Genomic DNA, 19,608 nt, shown 5'->3' with positions numbered 1-19,608 from the left:
CACAGGACTTAAGCAAACACAACTATCTAGCATGCAAGACTGTATTATAACATTAAAGTAAAATAAACGTGTGTGAAAAAGCCGAAGTTCTGATCGGTGCTGCTCATACCTTTTCTGACTTATCAATATTTCTGTGGACAAAAGGGAAACTCAAAAGAATCACAGTGGCTGTTACTCCCCAGATGTGAGTGGGTACTCATCCGTACCGCACCAGCCAAGAGCAAACCTAAGCATTATGACAAACACACAATACCTGACTTGAAAATCTTCAGCATAATAAATTATTCCTAAGATATCAATAATAATTACTGAATTATTCTATTTTTCTAAGAATCTTTTTACTTGAGCTATCTTGAAAGGCAAAATACATTCTCTACACGAAGCTGCTCAACAACAGGTAGCTAATGTGAAACACAGAAGTACTCTTTTCATTTTAAAGGCAAGACAAAAGCTCAACAAGTGGCACACTTACTCAAAAGGCTGCTTCTCATCATTTGGCTTTATGCATCGCACGTAGTGAGGGGTGGTTGCGTTCAGCGTCTCCATGAGCAGAGACAAAGAACTCCGAAACTAGAAAATATCAGACAACAGTTTTGCTGCTGAGATGTCGGCAGCTCAGTAAGAAGTCTAATCTTAAGTTCTTTAACTCTTTGCTAGGTTTTGGATGGGCACTGAGAGATTTTCCTAGGGTTTCAATCGCAAACACAAGAAACTTTACGTCCTATTGCACCCAACTGTCTTCTACTTTGAAATTAAACTCACACTCAGAGGAGCACTGCACTGTCACTGAGTTTTGTACTGAAAATCAGATGCTTCCCAATGAACAGCAGAGTACAGCACATACTCTCAGACTACCCTGAAAGTAGGAGCATCACAGAGCAGCTCTGTACACACAGCACCTTACTGCCAACTGTCATCCGGAGCTGCTTGTTGGGTGACTTGAGGACAGGTCTTGCAGATTTGATGCTTATAGTTGAACTGAAAGGCGAAATGGGTGCTGGATTGTCTTGAAAAAAGCTTGCACACAGACGAAACTAGAAGTATGGTGAAAGAATCACATTAAGCCACAAAGCAAGAACAAGCAAAGGAACACCTGCAACAATCCTAAACCTGCTACGGAGCGCTTATGCACTTCACACACAGAACTCGACAACTGTGAAGCATGCCTGCAAAGGCCATTTCAACGTAAGCAAACATGGACAGAAACTAAGAATTAAACATACGAAAGCTTTTATTCTCACTCTATTTAATTTAAATTAAGAATATGGGTTTTAGTCAGATTAAGTTAATTTCATAATAGTAAATCTACAACATGAAAGGAGCAGGGCCTGCAAGCAGGTGGGAAGAGACAAGCCCACATAAGACAGGTGAAGTTTTCTCTGCCCTGGCATTCCCTTAATCCCTTCTGAAAAACAAACGAAGGCAGCTGTTAATGCTAAGCCACCTATCAAAGCCATGTAAGGACTATGAAAACAAAACCCTGCAGTTAAGTGAACTGTTCAGTTTCAAGGATTCCAAAATGCTATCGATGGGAAGATAATAAAAACCCACAGTAACGTAACTAGCAAATGACTGTGATTTTGATGCTCAATATACACGTCTGAAGAATATTCATTACAAATTAAGATATAAATTAATCGATCCAACCTACGAAGAACATATATCCTATCCTTAGGACAGACCTTAAAATCAGATCTGAATTAATTCCACTTCACATATACAGAAAATTAATCATGACTGATTGAACACAAACCTTGCTCTCTTTCAAAATTTCCATCAAAACTTCATATACCGTATCCCTGTTTTTTTCCAGAAATCCTTCACATTTATATTCTACCTGTGCAAAGGCATGAAATCATTAACACCAGCAACACGTGAACATGATGGCATTATCAGTAAATAAATAGCAATAAGCACTAAAGGAAGATTACCCAGCAGTTTCAAAAAGGTGTGGTTAATATTTCCGCTGGAAATTAGTTCCTTTTCTGCATGAGACACTGCTAGAAGTAGGGTGTAATAAAGCTGCTCTCTTTACAGTTTACCTTATCAGCAAAGTGTTGAACGATGAAAGACGTGTTTGACATCCTCGGCTTTTCAAAGAGCGTGTTTTTGTTGACAAAATTATTATATAGCTTCTGAAGCCAGTTCTCATCTGTTCCTTGGGGCAACTGTAAAAACGAGAAGGGAGATACCTTTACAAAGTTCAGCCCAAAGAGTTTTCCAAGCAATGGGATCCCAGTGCATTTCTGCTTATCCTGCTCTAGAGCCCCACTGACCACATGGTAAAGAAACCGAGCTGCTGAGTCAGCTTCTAGCTAAGAGCCTACTTTTAGATTCTTAGCATACAACTAAAGTCACCAAAGAGAGCACAAACGTTCATATTCCTTTTGTAATTTTTATATGAGTTCATAAATGCAATCATTTTCACATTACCAAGCACTCTTCATCCAAAAGCTCTAAAATCCCCATTTTAGCTTCAATAAGGTCAATGACAGGCTGGTTGTCATAGAAGTCTATTAAAGTCCATGGGATATCTTCCTTCATATATTCTTCTTGTTCAAGTTTAAAGACATGCTAGATATACGAAAATTGTGAAAAATACGGTTAGAATTAAGGAAACAATGTATAAAATACCTCTTTTTTTTCTTATTACTGGATAGTCGTTATGCAGAAATAGCCATTGCTCAAATACAAATATCCAAATGGTAACTGCAACTGATAATCTCAAAACTGAAGCAAAATAAGACAAAGAACAATAATGTAATAATACAAAAAAAAAAAAAACTAAAAAAAAATGAACGTATGAACATACCAGGTTAAACTGCTGCTGTAGTTTTTCATTGGCATAATTGATGCAAAATTGTTCAAAACTGTTCACATCAAATGTTTCAAAGCTGAGACATCAAAAAAAAAAAAAAAAAAAAAAAAAGCAATGCAATTGTATTGAAAACAAAAAGCCTTGAGATTCAAATACAGATTGCAATAGTCTGGTAAGAGTTTGGAGCTAATCTAACCATTTATGAAAATTTAATAGCCATAATCCTAATGAAGGCTGCTAAGGGATTTCAAGACTTCCCTGGAACATAACGTTACTGAAGATGACAGAGCTAAAAGAAATCCAGAGTTAAATCTAAAACAATTAAATCAGAATTTAAATTTAAACCTCACTCATGTGAGATACTAATATTTATATTTGCTGAACACTCTACTACTGTGGATGCAAAAGAACTCACATGACTGCAGTCTTTTAGTAGATGAAACACTACGGATTCATTAGCAGCACAAATTAAGAAGTGCCCACAATCACATGGAAAATGAACTCTGTTTAAGTTATAGAAGGATTATAGAAGGATTCTGACTTTACAGAAGCTTAACTAACTTAATAAATTTGTTTCTAGAAACGTTCTTACCCATAAATATCCAGAACACCAATAAAAGTATGTTGCTTGCCAGAGAACTGCAAAGCTTGGTTAATTCGTTCCACAATAAAGTCAAACAAATGAGAGTAGATCTTCTTTGCCAAAGCATCCCTTGCATTAAGAGCCTGAGGTTTTGTCATTGGCTTTATCACAGTCTCTGAAGTAGTGATAATCTTTCGGTGGCACAACCATTGTGCCATTTTGTCACTGTTTAACTCCAGAAGCTCACAGAACATATTGAGATGACTGTCTTCCAGCTTTACAGAAGATAACAAATATTATTACATTTAATGCCTTGAATGTTATCTAAAGAGGGAAATCCTGGCACTACTGACATCAACATTTTCTGTTCACTTAGCCTGGCAAAACACTTAGAAGAGTTAAACCAAGTGACAGTGGATGGAGCTACTGAATAGGAAATAAAACCTTAGGCTGGACGAGGCGCACTAGACACAGACATTGCAAGAGTAAGTTAGTCTGTGTTTAGATGTCATTCCTTTTTGGTTAGCACAGTCTGCTGGGACACATTCCAAGCTGTTCTGACAATGTTGTTTCCTTTATCCTGCAAGTAGTCCCCAAAGGCTTTACCAACAACTGCAAGTATTCAAGTTTCACATGAATACTCACTTTGTACACATACAAAGATAGATAAATCTCTCAATAGTATACCAGATTTAATGCTGCTCTGAGCCCCAACATTGAGAAGAACACTGCTAAAGGTCTTTTGGCACAGAGTAGAAAAGAAATTGCTAGTATCTCAGTGTTAATTCCTTACATCGATGGATGACCTTTCATCTCCAACTGCTGTTATTTCCAAGTTGCCTAGGTGTAGGATTGCTGCCAGCGTTTTAAAAACATCCATCTGAAAATCCTCCCTCAGACCTAAAAAAAAAAAAAAAATCAATTTCTGGTTATTTTAAATATTCAAATACAGTAGAATGAATTAAAATAGCACAGTGCTGGATTACTTGCTTTGTTGTGTAGTCAGTAGTTGCATAGCATCCCTGCAGGCTATTGAGAAAAGCTTTGGTTTAGCCTACTTTCTGCCTGTCTGATTCAATGAGAGATTAGACATAAATTCCTGTACACCTACCCGTGCCAGCTAGTCTCATATGGTCTTCACATAAGCCACATTAGGGCTAAGGAAGCTTCTAATTCTATTTCTTTTGCAGTACGTTAGCTCAATGGCCAAGCAGCCCTCAGCCCTTAGTGTTTTTGATGATTAACAATGAACACCAAATGGCTAGCAGTCACTTGCCCTTGCCTCGTGCTTTTAAAGCAGGCTAACAGTGTAAAAGACAGGCTATTAAAGAAAAAAAATTAGTAATAATTACAAAAAATATTAACATTTAAGAGATAATCCACCATGTTCATTTCAGAAAAAAAAAAATGTATATATACAGAGTAGATATCCTCAGGAAATTACCCAGTAAGGCAAATGTCTTCTGAGTCTCAATCATATTTGCTCTGTCATCAACTCCTTCGATAGTCGTACTGCCACCCATCCTTGTGTAGTTAAACTCTTCTGCGCTTCCTAGAGGTAAGAAGCAAAACTCATCGTGCTGGAAAATTCAAGACTAGGGAAACCAATTGTTAAAGTCTTGTAACACTGGAAAATTGAAGGTGCTATCCAATGCAGTGAGCTGGAGGTCCCCTTCTTTGGAGAGAAATCCGTGTGCATAACTCAGTTTAATTGACACAAACTAGCATTCCTCATTCCTAGCAATCTTAGAAGTTGATCCAACAAGCAAACAGGAATGAAGATGTGAAGATGAAGCATACAGCTCACATTTAATTCTCCCAAGTGGCATTAAAGCATCTCCCTGGGTAAATGAAGCTCCCAGATTGTCATAATAGCACCTGCCACCACAGAAAATACTAGAACAATATTTTCAAAGGCACTTGACAATGCAGCATTCAAGTTCCAAGTGATTTGCTACCACATTTAATACAAGCAGGCTTACTAGCTGTGTCCAGTTGTAAGTCTGTGAGATTTATGATGCAAAGCACTTGATGTGCTAGCTTTGGAGAATCCAGTTTTTGATATAATACACTGCAAAGGGGAAGAGAAGCTCATTTTCCTGAGACCTACCCAACTTAAGATGCCTGAATTCGGGTTGCATAGCAGATGCACACAGCTGATAAAATATATGGTAATTTCTCTCATTCTCTGACTGCAAATGGGAAAAAAAAAAAAAGGAAAAAACATTACAGAAGAAAAACATTTGATAATTTGATACTGAACTGCTGTATAACAGTGGCAATACATGAAGGCTAAATGCAACCACAACACAGTTTAGCAAAGAAATTGCCCCAAATTCAAATATCACACTTTTGACTTCAGCAAGAGTTTAGGAAGTGATACATTCAAATATACTATTTTTCCATTACCATTTGCTGAGCTGCTAATATGATTCCTTCTGCCTGAAAAACCACCAAGTAATAAGAACTGAAAACAGCAGGACGAGCAGCTGTGTGGGAGCGCCAGCTGCAGCACTGCCCCGCAGTCATTCACAGAACTCTGTGAACCATCATTCAGGGAGAAGATTCAAAGAAGGATTTTTCATGGTATTTAAAAGCTACAGTGCTACTAAAATACTGCTAAAATGTCACAAAGGCAGCTTCATAAAATTAATGCTTTCCCGAGCAGATGATCATGATTATGCTCTGACGCTGCAATGGGTCACACTGATAAGCCCTGGCCTTATAAATTTTCAGCCACTTTTGACCAGAGAATCCCTGTGTGCACATACACTGCCTCTTTCCAGACACAGCTGGCAAGTGCCATTATTGTGACTGAAATTCAGAGATTTTGCCAATACTTCTGGTGCTGCCACAGGGAATGGTTCCTGAAATACGTCCTCCACTTAGCATAAGGAAGCACACAGAACAAATCACTTTCTTGCTCTAAATGAGATTAGCTCCTATGAAAAAAAAAATCATGTGCTTATTAGACATTCTATGTAAAACTTCGCATACCTATTTTATCTTTTCATATTTTCTACATGAAACCAGCAGAGCCCAAAGGCTGTGCATTAGTAGCTACACTCACACTGAGTGTTCTCATTCTACCCACCTGGAAGACAACTCTGGATTTCTCCAGCAGGTACGTTCTCATGTTGGCTCCAATGATTCGGTAACTTGGATCAAAACTGATTTCAGTGTATTTTCCAAACCGACTGCTGTTATCATTCCGCGTGGTTTTTGCATTGCCAACAGCCTACAAAATTATCGACTTGCAGAGTTTGTTTTACTTGTATATTTCATAAAAATAAATTTCTCAAAACGTGACCCAACCACACGTTGCTAAAATCTCAGTTCCTCAACAACAAATCTCAGCACTGGGCTGTGAGATGTGGATTTTAAGGCCCAAGTTTGAAAATAAGTCTCAAAGAATACAATGGTACGTAAACATAAAGAATTAGAAACACATTCCCCGACTTGAGCCATTTTCTACTCCAACTAATAAAAACAAACAAGTTGTTCAATATTTTTTTGCTATCCTCTATTTAACAGGACCTGATCAGATCAAACTTTTGCATCCCAGTGCCTGCAGAGGGCTGCTGGCAAATTGGGCAGAACCTCGGTGCTCCTGACCGACCACCTCTTCCCACCAGCAACATTCAAAGGCTCAATTTCTAACGCAGATATCTAAGTCAGCTGCTGAAGTGCCCCCTGTGATTTCAAACAGAGATGCTCAGCAGCTCTTGGAATCCTCTCCTCAATAAGTACAGATTTGACAGCTGCTCTCTGAAGTTTACCTCGGTTATTGGATTGGATGCCAAAACTTTATCCTCCACATGTGCATTGCTGCTTGACTTACTCACGGTGGCAAAGTATCTCATAGTGTATCTTGCAGACACAGTCTTTCCAGCTCCTGATTCTCCACTGACTATAATAGATTGATTCTTGCTATTTCTAAAACCAAATAATCAGAGAGTTTAAATCAGAAGTGTCTAAAATGCATGTAAATATGTGCAAATACATGAAAGAGTTAAACATATGAAACAAAGGTATGAAAACACAACTGAGGTCAACTCATATGAGTTCCACCTTTCATCTGCTCTTCTGTTTCACACCTCTTTGGCTGTAATCTCTAGGCCAATGTCACTGCTACTCACACAGCTAAGGCAGTTTTGGACCTTGTCAGAAATGAAAATGGTTCCAAGTTATAGAAATCAAAGAATCATGGAATTGCCTAGGTTGGAAAGGACCTTAAAGATCATTTAGTTCCAACCCCAAATTCCTCAGCTGGTTGAGGAATTATTCCTTCTCTAGTTTAGTTAAGTTATACAATCAGAGACATTCACAATAGCCAATGCCACATACACAGTTAATCCAAATTCAATTAACAGGCTGCTACTTGACTGTTAATTATGGAAGTAAAACAGCACACTGAACCTGGCCATTTGCTTGTACGCCTCTTCTGCCACAGCAAATATATGAGGATCCATGTCCCCCATGTTTTGCCCACTATACGCATGGATAATAGCATCTCCATATATCGGCAACTGCTTATAGGGATTTATTGCAACCAAAATTATTCCTGCAACCAAGTGCACAAAACAAAAGGAAAACAGAGATTAGTGCAGTGAAAAGTGGTAACAATGCTTACAATATTTTCTAAACCAAGTATAATGTTCTGGTCAACAAACGATTGTACGCTCATACAAATCTCCACTGAACGAATTAAAAGGCACTTGAGCAAAACACCACTCACAGCGTACAGCAAAGTAATCATAGAACGATCTGGGTTGGAGGGAACCTTAAGGACCACACAGTTCCTGTGGAACTGGGCTGCCATCCACCAGGTCAGGTAAGCCAAGATTACTTTTGCTTTTTTAAGCCTTGCATTTGACTTTGCCTACCACTATAAGTGTAGATGAGCCGAGACTCCACGAAACGGACTTTAAGGTTGTGCAGAACAGCGGGTTCGTGGAGGTAGCTGAGTGCTGTCAGGTCGTTTTCACCAACAAGGATGTCGGGGTTTCGCAGAGGCGGCAAAGCAGAAGGATCAACAGGGTAATTGAGCTCCTGCAAGCAGAAAGGACTGGAAATAGCACAGCATTCATTGCATGCTTACGTACAAATGGATCTTGTATCTCTACGTGAAGGTACAGGGTCGATGGAGCACTGTCTGATCTTTTCTTCCATCAGTTCCATACCTCTCACTGAACATAAGGTACAGGGAATCATTAAAGTAAGATGGTGATTTTGTTATTTTTTTTTATTATTAAAAAGGTACACCACTTTTCTTTAATATTTGGGCTTACAGAACAGCAGTGCAGAAACACAGATGTCCTATTTCAAAATGCTACATCAATAAAGAACACAGAGACCAAAAGTAAGAGTTCTTCCATAAAGCAATAACTTTATAGGAAAGAAAGTCAACAGCTGCCTCTGTGAGATGAATTATTCTTGCCTTGCTCTTCTGATTTACTTCAAGAATGAAGTTTCAAAAGTCATCTTTCTACTTCAATATCAGTCTTATACACTAATGTGACACAGGCAGTAGGACTGCAGATATTTTTAGGCAATAGCTATTTCTGAATGATTGAATTCTGGTCACTGCACAGCTAGCATAAAGGGAAGTAGGGACAGTTCATCTGGACCCGGTGTGCCCTATGTTTCTACACAGCAAACCCCACAGCAATTAAGGCTGTTCTCCTTACAGTTCCATCTTCTAATTGCACATGGAGAAAACGGTCTCCTGCTTTGTAGTCTTTTGTGATTTCTGCAGACTGCCAAACTTCTTCGCTATCGGGAATCCAAACCCTGTTGTACTGAAAGAGAAAAACAAGACAGCAGCCAGCTCAGCTATTGCCATAACCCCGGACTACAAAAAGGCAGTTTTCAAACAAGTGCAGCCTAAATGGTGCTGTGGATGCCAGGACTCTGTGGGATCACTCTTTGTTCTGACCGTTTCACTGGGGAATACCGTTGTGCTTTAGTTATTCTTTGTGCAAGAAAAAAGAGAAAAGAGAGAGTGAGAGAATAGACTCCATCTCAGAAGTACTCTTTCTACTCCTGTTTGGCATCTACACTGAGCAATGTGTGGAGCAGGGTGCTGAACAGGGGCCGGGCTGCTGCCAGACCCTTCAAATCCTCTAAGGATGAGGGAAGAATAAAACGCCCTTAGGGCAGAGCCCTGGTTCTTAGGAATTCCAATGACCAGAGAAAGCATCTCATTGAGTAGAACTGAAACAACCACTTCCTTGGATTCAAATACAGGATACTGAACTTAGAAAGCACTGTGCAATAGGATGGATGTACACACAACAAGGCCACACAGCCACCTTTCATCTAACAGGACCTCCTTACAGCAGCACCTGCACATTTATACAGAGCCTTTAACAGCACTGAAATCACATCTATTCAGGGATTTGTGGCCATTTCTGACATGGCACCATCTTCCATACACAACAGAGAGAGCTTCACGTGAGCCCTACTGCCTCTCTCCACAGAGCACAGAAGCATTCAGTCCCTACTCTCAGAAGCAACCATGGCATATAATCACCATTCCAGCATCTCGCTGTTCCGATGGACAGAAGCCTTCATCCAATTCCCCTATCCCAGCTCAGCACACGCCTGGTTTATCAGCACCGTGCTGCAGTTAAACAAGCCTGTGACAGCTGCTGCAGCTTCTCACTGGAAAGTTAACTTCAGACAAGAATTCATGAAGCTCAGCACAGCCACCTCAGGGACTCTTAAACCTTTCCATTTCAGTGCTGACGCTGTTATTTCTGGCAGAAATGACTTTTTCACCCCCCCATCTCAGTGAGAGCCCTGCATGGCAGCACATGCAGCGTGCATACTGCTGGTGCTCCCAAGGCAAACACCAAACCAGAGGGTAAAGGGACCTACAGAGGGGTGCCCTGTGGATAAGCCCAGGCTGCTCAGTGTCCCCAGCCTCGTAAGGACAGAGATGCTGCAGCCCTCCTGGTTAACGTCACGCCAACCCAAGCTGTGTGTCAGGCCATGAAAGCAGACCAAAATCTCTGTGAGATCTCTGTGCTGCTGCTTTCAACACAGCAGAACCTCTCTGATTTGGGATATTGTGTGAAATGCTGCAATGAGCATGTTTTCAGGTATCCAATCAGAAGGTAAAAAATGCTTTTAGGAATTCCTATTTAACGAGCAAATGAAAGACAGGGCTAAATGAAATCAGTTTAAGTGTGCTTTTTCTGCATGTAAAATCACAGAAAGGCTTGGGTTGGAAGAAACCTCAAATATCTTCTGATTCCAACCCCTCATCACTAAATGGGGCATCAGCTCAGCTGCCCAGGGCCCCATCCAACCCATGGAACACCTCCAGGGATGGGGCACTCACAGCCTTTCTGGGCAGCCTGTGCCACCAACTCACCACCTCTCACTGAAAACTTTCCCTGTAACCCAAATCTCACCTCTTTTAGTTTAAATCCATTCCCCCTTGTCCTATCACTATCTACCCGTGTAAAAAGTTCATTTCCCTCCTGCCTTCAAGCTCCCTTTAAGTATTGGAAGGCCGATATGGAGTTGCTGAACAAGGCTGAACAAACCCGGCTCCCTCAGCCGGTCTTCACAGGAGTGGTACTTACTGATGTTCAAGCTGATTTCTGCGTCATTCCTGCACAGTCCTGGCTTTTAAAGGCACATACGTACCTACCCACAGCTGTCACACAGAATTCTCAGCTGTCATTTCACGCATCAAGAACACCGGAGCCAAAGACCCTCAGCAAAACAGGGCACGTTCCCGAGTCAGCGAACGGACCTCAGCGGCTCACAGCCGAGAAGCGGAGGATGACAAGCAGCACTGATCCGTCGGGAACCGCCCCGCAGGGAAGGAGCCTCCATTGGCAAACAGGCAGCGCGGCGCTGCCCCGCAGGTAAACGCTGCCATCCCGCACCGCCCCGCATCGCTCCGCTCCGCCAGCACGGCCGCCCGCAGCGGGGCTCACGCGGCACAGCGAACGGCAAAGCGGGGCTGGGACGGCAACCGGGTGGGCGATAGGAGAGAGGAGGTCGATGGAGCTGCGATATTCGCACGCTGTTTGTTATTCGGAGTTAAGCAAACAGCTCCACCCCGCAACGCCGCGCCGACGACGCGAGAAGTGGGAAGCGCTGCCCCAGCCGCGCCGAGGAGGAAGGACGCTCGTTTTAACCCCCAAACCTGCGCGGCCACGCTCAGAAAACGCGTGCTGAAAGGCAAGAAGGGGAAGCGGCATCTCCCGGCACCGCGGAGCGGCTCTGCCTCCGCTTCGGCCAACTTTGTCGCTTTATCGCAACCTGACGTGGCCGAGCAGCCGCGCGGCTGCACGAACAGCCCCGGCAGCTCCTCTCGGCCGCCCCCCGCCTCGGGCCGCTTCCCTCGCAGCGCCCCGCTCACCTGCGTGTACAGCTCGGCCAGCGCCATGGGCGCAGCTTTGCCGGCACGGCCAACCGCGCCTCCGTCCGCCCCGGACCGCGCAGTCCGGATCCCCGCCCTGCCCCGGGGAGGAGCGCGGTCCGACGCTGCCACGCCGCTCACCTGGCCGAGCTCGGGCTCACCGACAGCTCCCGCAGCGGTCGCTGCGTGTTAAGGCATCCTTAAACGCGCGTGTGTTGGGAGGTAGGGGAGCGCAGGTGTACGACGGCAGGGGCAATGGGTAACTTCGGTGATGCAGGCGCTGTGCCTCGAGGGCCGCTGGAGTAGAGCTCGAGGAGCTGAGAACGAGGAATGCCTGGGGAGCGGCCCCTCCCCAGTAAGGAAAACCAACGGAAATGGGAATCAGCTCACTATAAAACGCCACGAAGGAGTTATTCTAGGATTAGGAAACAGAACAGAACGAATATGTTCGTATATAGGTAGTATATGTAAATGTTATTTACGAGGAGGAGGATTTGAATAAGTACAGCACTTGGTTTGGGCAGGTGGAAATGCGCGGAGTGCCGCCTCTCCTCCATGAAGGTTCTTGGGAGCTCCAGGCAGCCGGCAGGAGGCACAGCTGCAGCCCCCAGCAAGAGCTGAGCACCAAGCAGAATCACAGAATGGCCAGGGTTGGAAGGGACCTCAAGGATCACGAATCTCCAACCCCCTGCCACATGCAGGGCTACCAACTCCCCATTTAATACTAAACCAGGGCACAGCTCAGCCACAAGCCTGACAGCCACCTACTCAGAAACAAACAGACCCGAATGAACAAACAAACAAACGAACACCCCACAGCCGCAGTAAATCTTACAGCTGTATTTTTATTTGGACGTTTTCCAGTGATAGCTATTAGGCTACAGCTTTTATGATGCATACATTTACTAAGTACAACATCGGACACTACGACAGATCAGAGCTCAGGTCATTCTGACAAGGTTTTGGTTTCATCTACGTACTGTAGTGGTATTGAGTGAAAATCTGTGTTTCAAGGCTTTGATTTACCAGGTGAAGTCTGGGCATCTTAAAAAAAACCCAACATGTTTACCCCTAGTACTTGGATGGGATTTGAAATGCGTTCAGTTTAAATCAGAGAGCTTCCCATTGCAAATGCTGGTGTTTCCAAGTTAGGAACAGATGTTACTGCTCATCAACCCGCTTTTCAATGCTGAGATTGATCCCATTTTGTTCTCCTCCTGATAAGTAGAACAGATTATTCACATTTAATGGACTGAAGCACTTTCGTGTTCCATCCCAGATTGAAGTCTGAGAAACAATTTTCACAATTTGGATAGAAGACCGTGTGCTAAGCATCGGAATAAAACAATCACTGGAAGAAAGGTACACCAAACAGAATGAGGTAATTGTGCAAAATCTCTAGAATAACTGTATATCATTCTAAGGGCTCTTTGAGAATTGTTTTTTCCAGCATCCAATAGAATCTATTATAGCAATAGATAATAAATTAAAATATAAAAGATATGTCCACATGAAAAGAACATTACCATGATTCAGAGGAAAAAAAAAAAAAAAAGTTGTTCAAATAACTTTGCATCCTATTCAATGGTTAAAGAGATATTAGTCCTAAGGTGAAAGTTATATTATACACTGACACTAAAATTTTACTTCTGAAAAGTGCATGTAAAATACTGCCAGGTAAAATATTAGATGATTTACCAATTACACATCTTTTTCAACCCCAAAGTAGTTTCCTTCCAAACATGTTGAGCAGCATCTACTTTTAACATGATATAAAAGTAATACCAGTCAAACCACTGAGTTCAAGGATAACATCTATAAATTACTAACCACTACTTTCTTAAGGAAAACAGATACAGTAAGGCTTTTTACAGGTAAACAAACTTTAGAAATCAACAAAAATACAGTTAGGCATACATTTTAATACACCAATGCTTACGTAGTGGATACGTTTCCTGATAGACAGTATGAGCATACTGTAATGCCAATTTCTATGCTTTCCAATAAGGAGAAAGTTGTGTAGGTCAGCACGTTCTGATATACTGTCCTCCCTATCCTTGGATGTGAAGGCCTTCCCATTACATTCTCTCAAGTACAGTACCCTAAAAGTCTGAAAGCCACGACACCCCACTGTTAGTATATTAGATCTTATTTGGAGCCACTCAGCAGCAGATGTAGTTCAGAAATCAAGTAATATTAAAAAAAAAAAGAAAAAAGTGTTTGGTGTACCATGCGTAGAAATGGTTTGGTGTACCAAAACCATCAGCAAGGATCATTCCAAGTATCTGTGCAATGGAATATTCAGTTCTTGCAAACGTCGGCATGGTCCATCAAACACAGCTTGGGTTTTACACCTCTGAAAATAAGACAACGTGAGCATCTTTAGATGATACTGCCAAAGTTCAGGCTGCCTTTGTTCCCCATTTTAGCAACCATATCAACAGTCTGTCTGCCTCTGAAGTCAAACACAGCTGAAACGTTTCTGTCTGCTTGGAAGCAATCTTTTTTCTCTAAGTTTGCAGGCAAACACTAAGTACCAAACAGACTAATAATGTACCTCTAGATTATTTCTCAATATTTTTAATGCTAAGTTGCTAATTTTTATAATACATAAAAAATATTGCACAGTGCAACAGAGTAATGTGAGTCTTTTTTTTCCCACGTGTATCTGAACCACACACCACAAAGGACAGGTTGTAAAGTTCAGGATTGGAACCTTATGGAGGGCCTCTGCCCACGTGCTGCACATTGTGAAATGTGAATTCTGTAACACATCCAACGAGTGTGAGACAGAAAACGCTCCTGATTGGATGTGCAATATCCAAATTAACTCTGTTTCTCATTATGCACTCTGATCTCCAACCATTCAATCAGCACCAATGGCAGTCAATGACAGCATCAGAGTCAAAACTTACTTTGCATTTTTGTTGGCCAGCCTTCCAAGGAATGAGTCCTGCACCACCACAGAAGTTTTCTGTTAGCTTTTCCTCTCAAATACAAATATGAAGGAAAACATATATACATATTCTTAAGGTTTCTTTTTTTTTTAGAGGTGGCAACAAAATACGGTATATTGAATATACACACCGTCATCTCTGGGGTCTACAAAGAAAAACATTGGACGTGCTACAAAATCTAAATAAATACAAAAATCATGACTCATTTCTGATAATCTGCTTCAAGATCCTGTATTCTCAGATAACTACTTAAAAAAAAAAAGCAAACAAACAAACAAAAACCCTAAACATGTAATTTCCAGTGTACTACTTGTGCTTAGTTACCATTTTCCTTTACAGGTGATATTTGATAACATCTGCAAAAATCCAGTTAGAATAATGGACTGCATTGGACTGTAAATAAGGTTGACAACCAAAAATGAAGTATCTTATTTTTAGTGCCTAGCATGATACTGTCATACATTTAAAAGAACTCAATATGCAGCAGCAATTTAATATGCTTGGTAAACCACATTACTAACAAATGAACATCTATGTTATAGCATACAGTAAGCTATAAGACTTATCACTAGAATTTATGTCAAACTGACATAAATAAGTAGTTTAAGAAATCATTTTATATATTGCAAGTTTTTGCTTCTCCATTCCAGTTTTTACAAACTAAAAGTAACAGGCTCCCAAGTAACTGCATATCTACTACAAAATGCCTTACTTTTACGTCTTCCATGTGAGGACTGGGACTGTCCCCATTGGTCCCTGCCCATGAGAAGGTTATACATGGAGTTTAATTTACACTATTTAAATATGTTACTAAAGATCTAAAAATGTCTCTAAACAGCTGAAGACACGATTTTTGTCCAAACCCAATTTCCATTTCTGGAAACATATGAATCAGTAATGTCCTCGTAAGTGCAATGACTCAACACAAATGCACATCTTTCTATCAGCCTTCAATCTGTGGTGCTGCTGTGTAGTTTCCCAGCTACCTTTACAAAAAATCTGAGCATATAGAGACTGTTTGTTCAAAAATGTGTTTTCAGTGGCTCACTACATTTTAATGGGTAATGATATCAGGCAAACAATTCTCCATCTAACACTGACAGAACATCCTTGGGATCAGACACGTGATATGAAGCCCAGCCCCAAACTGGCTGGGATCTGGATGGTTTCTAATGCCAGGGAGGATGGATTAAATGGAAAAGTAACAGGAAAGATGTGTTTAGCATCCATGAGCAGTTGAGGAGAGTCCTTCCTGTCTCGCAGACGCAGCTGTAAAGATAAGAAAGGGATTATGTTAGCATTTAGCCCCTTCATTGATAACAATCATCTTGCGGTGAGGTTTTACTCCATCTGTGTGTACAGATGTGTGTGTATACAGGCACACACACTGCGGTAATCTGTAACACTTGGAACAATTAAATGATTAAAATATGGTTAATTTTGGCGTTAATTTTGCATATCTTTCCCTAATAATACAACCTGAAGATATTTTGATTCCTTGCAAAAGGGAAAACTTAGGCACTATCTGATAAACACATCTTTTCAGTGAGCAGAATTACAGTTTTGCCTCAGTTCTACCTTCCCATTTTCCCTTATCGTGCTAGCAATGCAACTAGATTTGCAACAAACCAGAAAGATCAGTGTTTCGTTTCTTTTGCTCTACTTGCTTTTTTATTCTGGAGTTTGGGGAATTCTTTGTTTTCATAAATATATACAAAATTAAAAGGACAAAATGAAGAGCTCTGGAATGTACATAGGCCTCACTTTTCAAAGCAGTTGGAAATTCTCTTGCAGATACAGGTCTGACAGAAGTAAATTTGCATTTGCAAAGGTTATCATTTGAAAAGTGGGTATTTAAATGTGTTTGCATATACACAGATAGGCAAAAAACCTCTCATCTTCTGGAAATCTCATACATACTGGGGCAGAAACTAACATTCCTTTCCAAGTCTGGAGGCAGTACATTGTGACTGCTTAAGATTTTAAGGCTGACATCACCTTTCCAGCATAGAAAAAAAAAATGGCTAAAGAGCCTAAAAAGCTTCAGGACACAATCTGTTAGGATCATTAAAGGGTTTCTTAGAAACAGCCAGAAGAGATTTAATGAAAAGATATACAGCCATACCTGTATTGTACGTATAAATGACACCAAGACTCTCTCTTCAAATTCATTAACTGGAGTATACAAATTCAGTACTTTCACAATCTGTGAAGAAGAAAAACCATCCTTAGTTTCATTCTATTAATAATTCTACAGTTACATTTCTTTACATGAGCAATTTTTAAAATTTCAATTATTTATTTTTGTTTGTTTTATTGATCCATACAAAATGTCATTATCTATTCAAAGTTATTTTTAAATCTGCCCCCTTGGAACATGTGTTCTTTGGAGGTAGAAACTCCAATTCTTCCATGCATAGGGAAAATACCAAACTGTGGCAGAGTCAAACGATAAACAGCTCCCTGCATTCCTACATGCTCTGGAAACATACTGCACTTCTCTTCCTAGCTTTGACTTCCTATTGCTTTCTGTAGCTTCCATTCAAGAGAATCTTATGACCTCAATGTTTTTCAAGGGAGTGAGCTATTTCTCTAAAAGCAGGGCTATAGTCATTAGAAGACCGAACTGCAGCACAGTGCCTTTGAACAGTAATGAATTAAACATCTAAAACTTACGTAAATAAATCAATCATTTCTTTGGTCTTTTACATTTTTTCTGTTTAAAAAACAAACAAACCTTTTCAACAGAATGAAAACATTCAAAGCACATGGAATTATACCTTCTTACAGTTCAGAACTAAATCAGTGCATTGCTAAACCAAACCAGCTGTATCAATGTCACTGCTACATCTGACACCACTATGAAAGAAACAGAAATGTGTTTATTTTTCTGATAAGAATGTTCAATAATAACCAAAGATGCTTGGATCCTGTTATTACCGTAAAAATTCTAAGCATATGTTGCACAGTTAAAAAAAGTGCAGCTTGTCTTTACAAAACCTAAGCTTCCTATGGAGAAGCCTTCAGCTGTGCTGCCAACTGAGATACACTTGGCTCGGCCTTTCTGAGGCTAATGGGTACAGGGACTTAATACTCTTATTTGCAAATCCTGAGACAACAGCTCTGCCTGAACTGTCCATTATCTTAAATGGATGCCAACTCAGATGGCAGAAAGATAACTTCCTACAATCCTAGGTGGAGTTATCTGGGGAACAGAGGTGCCAGTGAAGGCTTTTCTCTGAAGTTTTTTGCAGCCTGAGACTAAGTGTAGTGCTACACACTGCACAGTGTACTGAGTTTCCTCTCAATTGGTCAAAACTTATCTTGTTCATCAGACCTAGTCCTTTTTTTCACCCCTCCAATTTAATCTGTTTAGTTATACAAACTCAAAGCAATATTAGAAATGTGTGACCTGTCTGACAGCGATGCAGGCCTGGCAAACACAGTGGAACAGAGAACTGCTCCAAAGAGACAGCAAAAAGAGAATGAGAGTTTGATTACTTGGGCAGTAGTCAGTGCATTGCACATTGAACAAATGGCTTCGGCATCTTCATCTGTTTTCTTTTTCACTTGCAACAACTGTGCAGCCTGTATGAGAGGCTCCAGTGTTTCTTTGGCCCCACTGTTCATCAAATTTTTATCACGTAGCCATTCTTCAAGTTGACTCACATTGTACCTGTATGAGTTTAGAATACAAAAACATCAGTGCTTAATTACTGCCAAATCAAAAGCATGTCTGTTTCTCTTTCAGTGTTTCTTTCTCCTTACATGCTTTTCCTTCACACTGGTAGTTTTCTGTAATTCTATCTTCATTCTATTTCCCTTCAATTAAGGCAGGACATTTTGAGTTTCAAAACAGCCAGAAACTATGGCTGAGGACTTCCACTAACTACCTTTCCCCATTTGTTTTGGTTCCTATTAACTGTGGAAATGAGGCAAGCGTAAGAGGAAAGGCAAATGAGATTTTGTTCATACAAATGCACAGTGACACTTTACAGTATTACCCAAGGGAGGGAATGCCTTGGCTACATTTCCTGGCACATGCCAGTAGAATGCTTTGGACAACTACAGCCAAATGCAGGAATAGCCTAAGGTGGCTTTACCACAGGAAGTAGCAAATTACAGCCAAGAGCTCACTAACATTTTCAGCAGCACATTCAAGAAAAGTAGGACAAAAGCTCTCCCACCTTATCTGCATTCCTTTGCTCCATGAACACATGTCCTTGCGCAGGAGAAGATTATTAAGTGTTACAGCTCCAATGATGTAGAACATCTGCTTGACAACCTGTTTGATCAGCTCTGGATCCATTCCATGCTGACACATCACGGAATGGAAGGAGTTCAGCTGTCGAATAATGGAGTCCAAAGTGTAGGTTCCTTCATCAGCAATGCTGGATGTTCTCTTCCGCAGCCCTGTTGGTTTCACCCCTGAGACACCTTGGATAGTCTCATGCTCCAGCATTCCAGAAACTGCATAAGATTGACAACATTTTAATGACTGAAAACAGTCTACGTGCAAGCATGCTGTGCAAACCAGAAAAATCCTGTTGGCTATTTACACAGAAAAATCACATTGGGCTTTCTGCTAAACACACTCTACCATGACCTCCAGCAATTCTTTCAGGATCCCGCTATATTTTGCAAAATCTAAGCTGACAGCATTTTACAGATAATCCAGCAGGAGTGTCTGAAAGGAAGGTGTAACTGTAGCTTAGCAAAATACTCTTTTCATCCACCTGGTCGTAAGAGCAGCAGAGTCAGCATACCAAGAGCTGTTCCACTCTTCTAAAAGATGTAATCAGAACGCATAATGAAAATTTGAGAGAACACTGTCTGACAAGAAAAATGAAATGAAAAACTCTCTCTG

At 40.9% G+C, this 19,608-nt stretch overlaps 2 protein-coding genes across 10 annotated transcripts in view; both read right to left on the bottom strand.

Annotated features, from left to right (window-relative positions):
- The window catches only part of MYO5C (myosin VC), a 32,177-nt gene extending 20,275 nt beyond the window's left edge, over positions 1-11,902 (bottom strand). The window contains exons 1-16 of the mRNA XM_090148856.1: positions 11,785-11,902; positions 9,092-9,202; positions 8,288-8,453; positions 7,821-7,965; positions 7,181-7,337; positions 6,496-6,639; positions 5,512-5,593; positions 4,846-4,953; positions 4,195-4,301; positions 3,411-3,676; positions 2,813-2,894; positions 2,434-2,574; positions 2,043-2,168; positions 1,754-1,837; positions 900-1,034; positions 473-570 (exon numbers count right to left, since the gene is read on the bottom strand). Of these exons, the coding sequence (XP_090004982.1) occupies positions 473-570; positions 900-1,034; positions 1,754-1,837; positions 2,043-2,168; positions 2,434-2,574; positions 2,813-2,894; positions 3,411-3,676; positions 4,195-4,301; positions 4,846-4,953; positions 5,512-5,593; positions 6,496-6,639; positions 7,181-7,337; positions 7,821-7,965; positions 8,288-8,453; positions 9,092-9,202; positions 11,785-11,811 (1,979 nt within the window). The 5' untranslated portion in view covers positions 11,812-11,902. The remainder of the gene's footprint in view (positions 1-472; positions 571-899; positions 1,035-1,753; positions 1,838-2,042; positions 2,169-2,433; positions 2,575-2,812; positions 2,895-3,410; positions 3,677-4,194; positions 4,302-4,845; positions 4,954-5,511; positions 5,594-6,495; positions 6,640-7,180; positions 7,338-7,820; positions 7,966-8,287; positions 8,454-9,091; positions 9,203-11,784) is intronic.
- A 695-nt stretch (positions 11,903-12,597) lies between these two features.
- The window catches only part of MYO5A (myosin VA), a 95,700-nt gene continuing 88,689 nt past the window's right edge, over positions 12,598-19,608 (bottom strand). For all 9 annotated transcript variants that reach the window (XM_031616554.2, XM_090148849.1, XM_090148848.1 and 6 more), the window contains 4 exons: positions 18,929-19,211; positions 18,243-18,417; positions 16,867-16,947; positions 12,598-16,010 (listed from right to left, as the gene is read on the bottom strand). In XM_031616554.2, the coding sequence (XP_031472414.1) occupies positions 15,858-16,010; positions 16,867-16,947; positions 18,243-18,417; positions 18,929-19,211 (692 nt within the window). In that variant the 3' untranslated portion in view covers positions 12,598-15,857. The remainder of the gene's footprint in view (positions 16,011-16,866; positions 16,948-18,242; positions 18,418-18,928; positions 19,212-19,608) is intronic.

The sequence above is a fragment of the Phasianus colchicus genome, chromosome 12 (genome assembly GCF_987193195.1).
Source record: "Phasianus colchicus chromosome 12, bPhaCol1.hap1.1, whole genome shotgun sequence".
Classification (NCBI taxonomy): Eukaryota; Metazoa; Chordata; class Aves; order Galliformes; family Phasianidae; genus Phasianus; species Phasianus colchicus.
The sequence above is the reverse complement of the archived record's forward strand: the minus strand, read 5'-3'. Positions and strand labels throughout refer to the sequence as shown.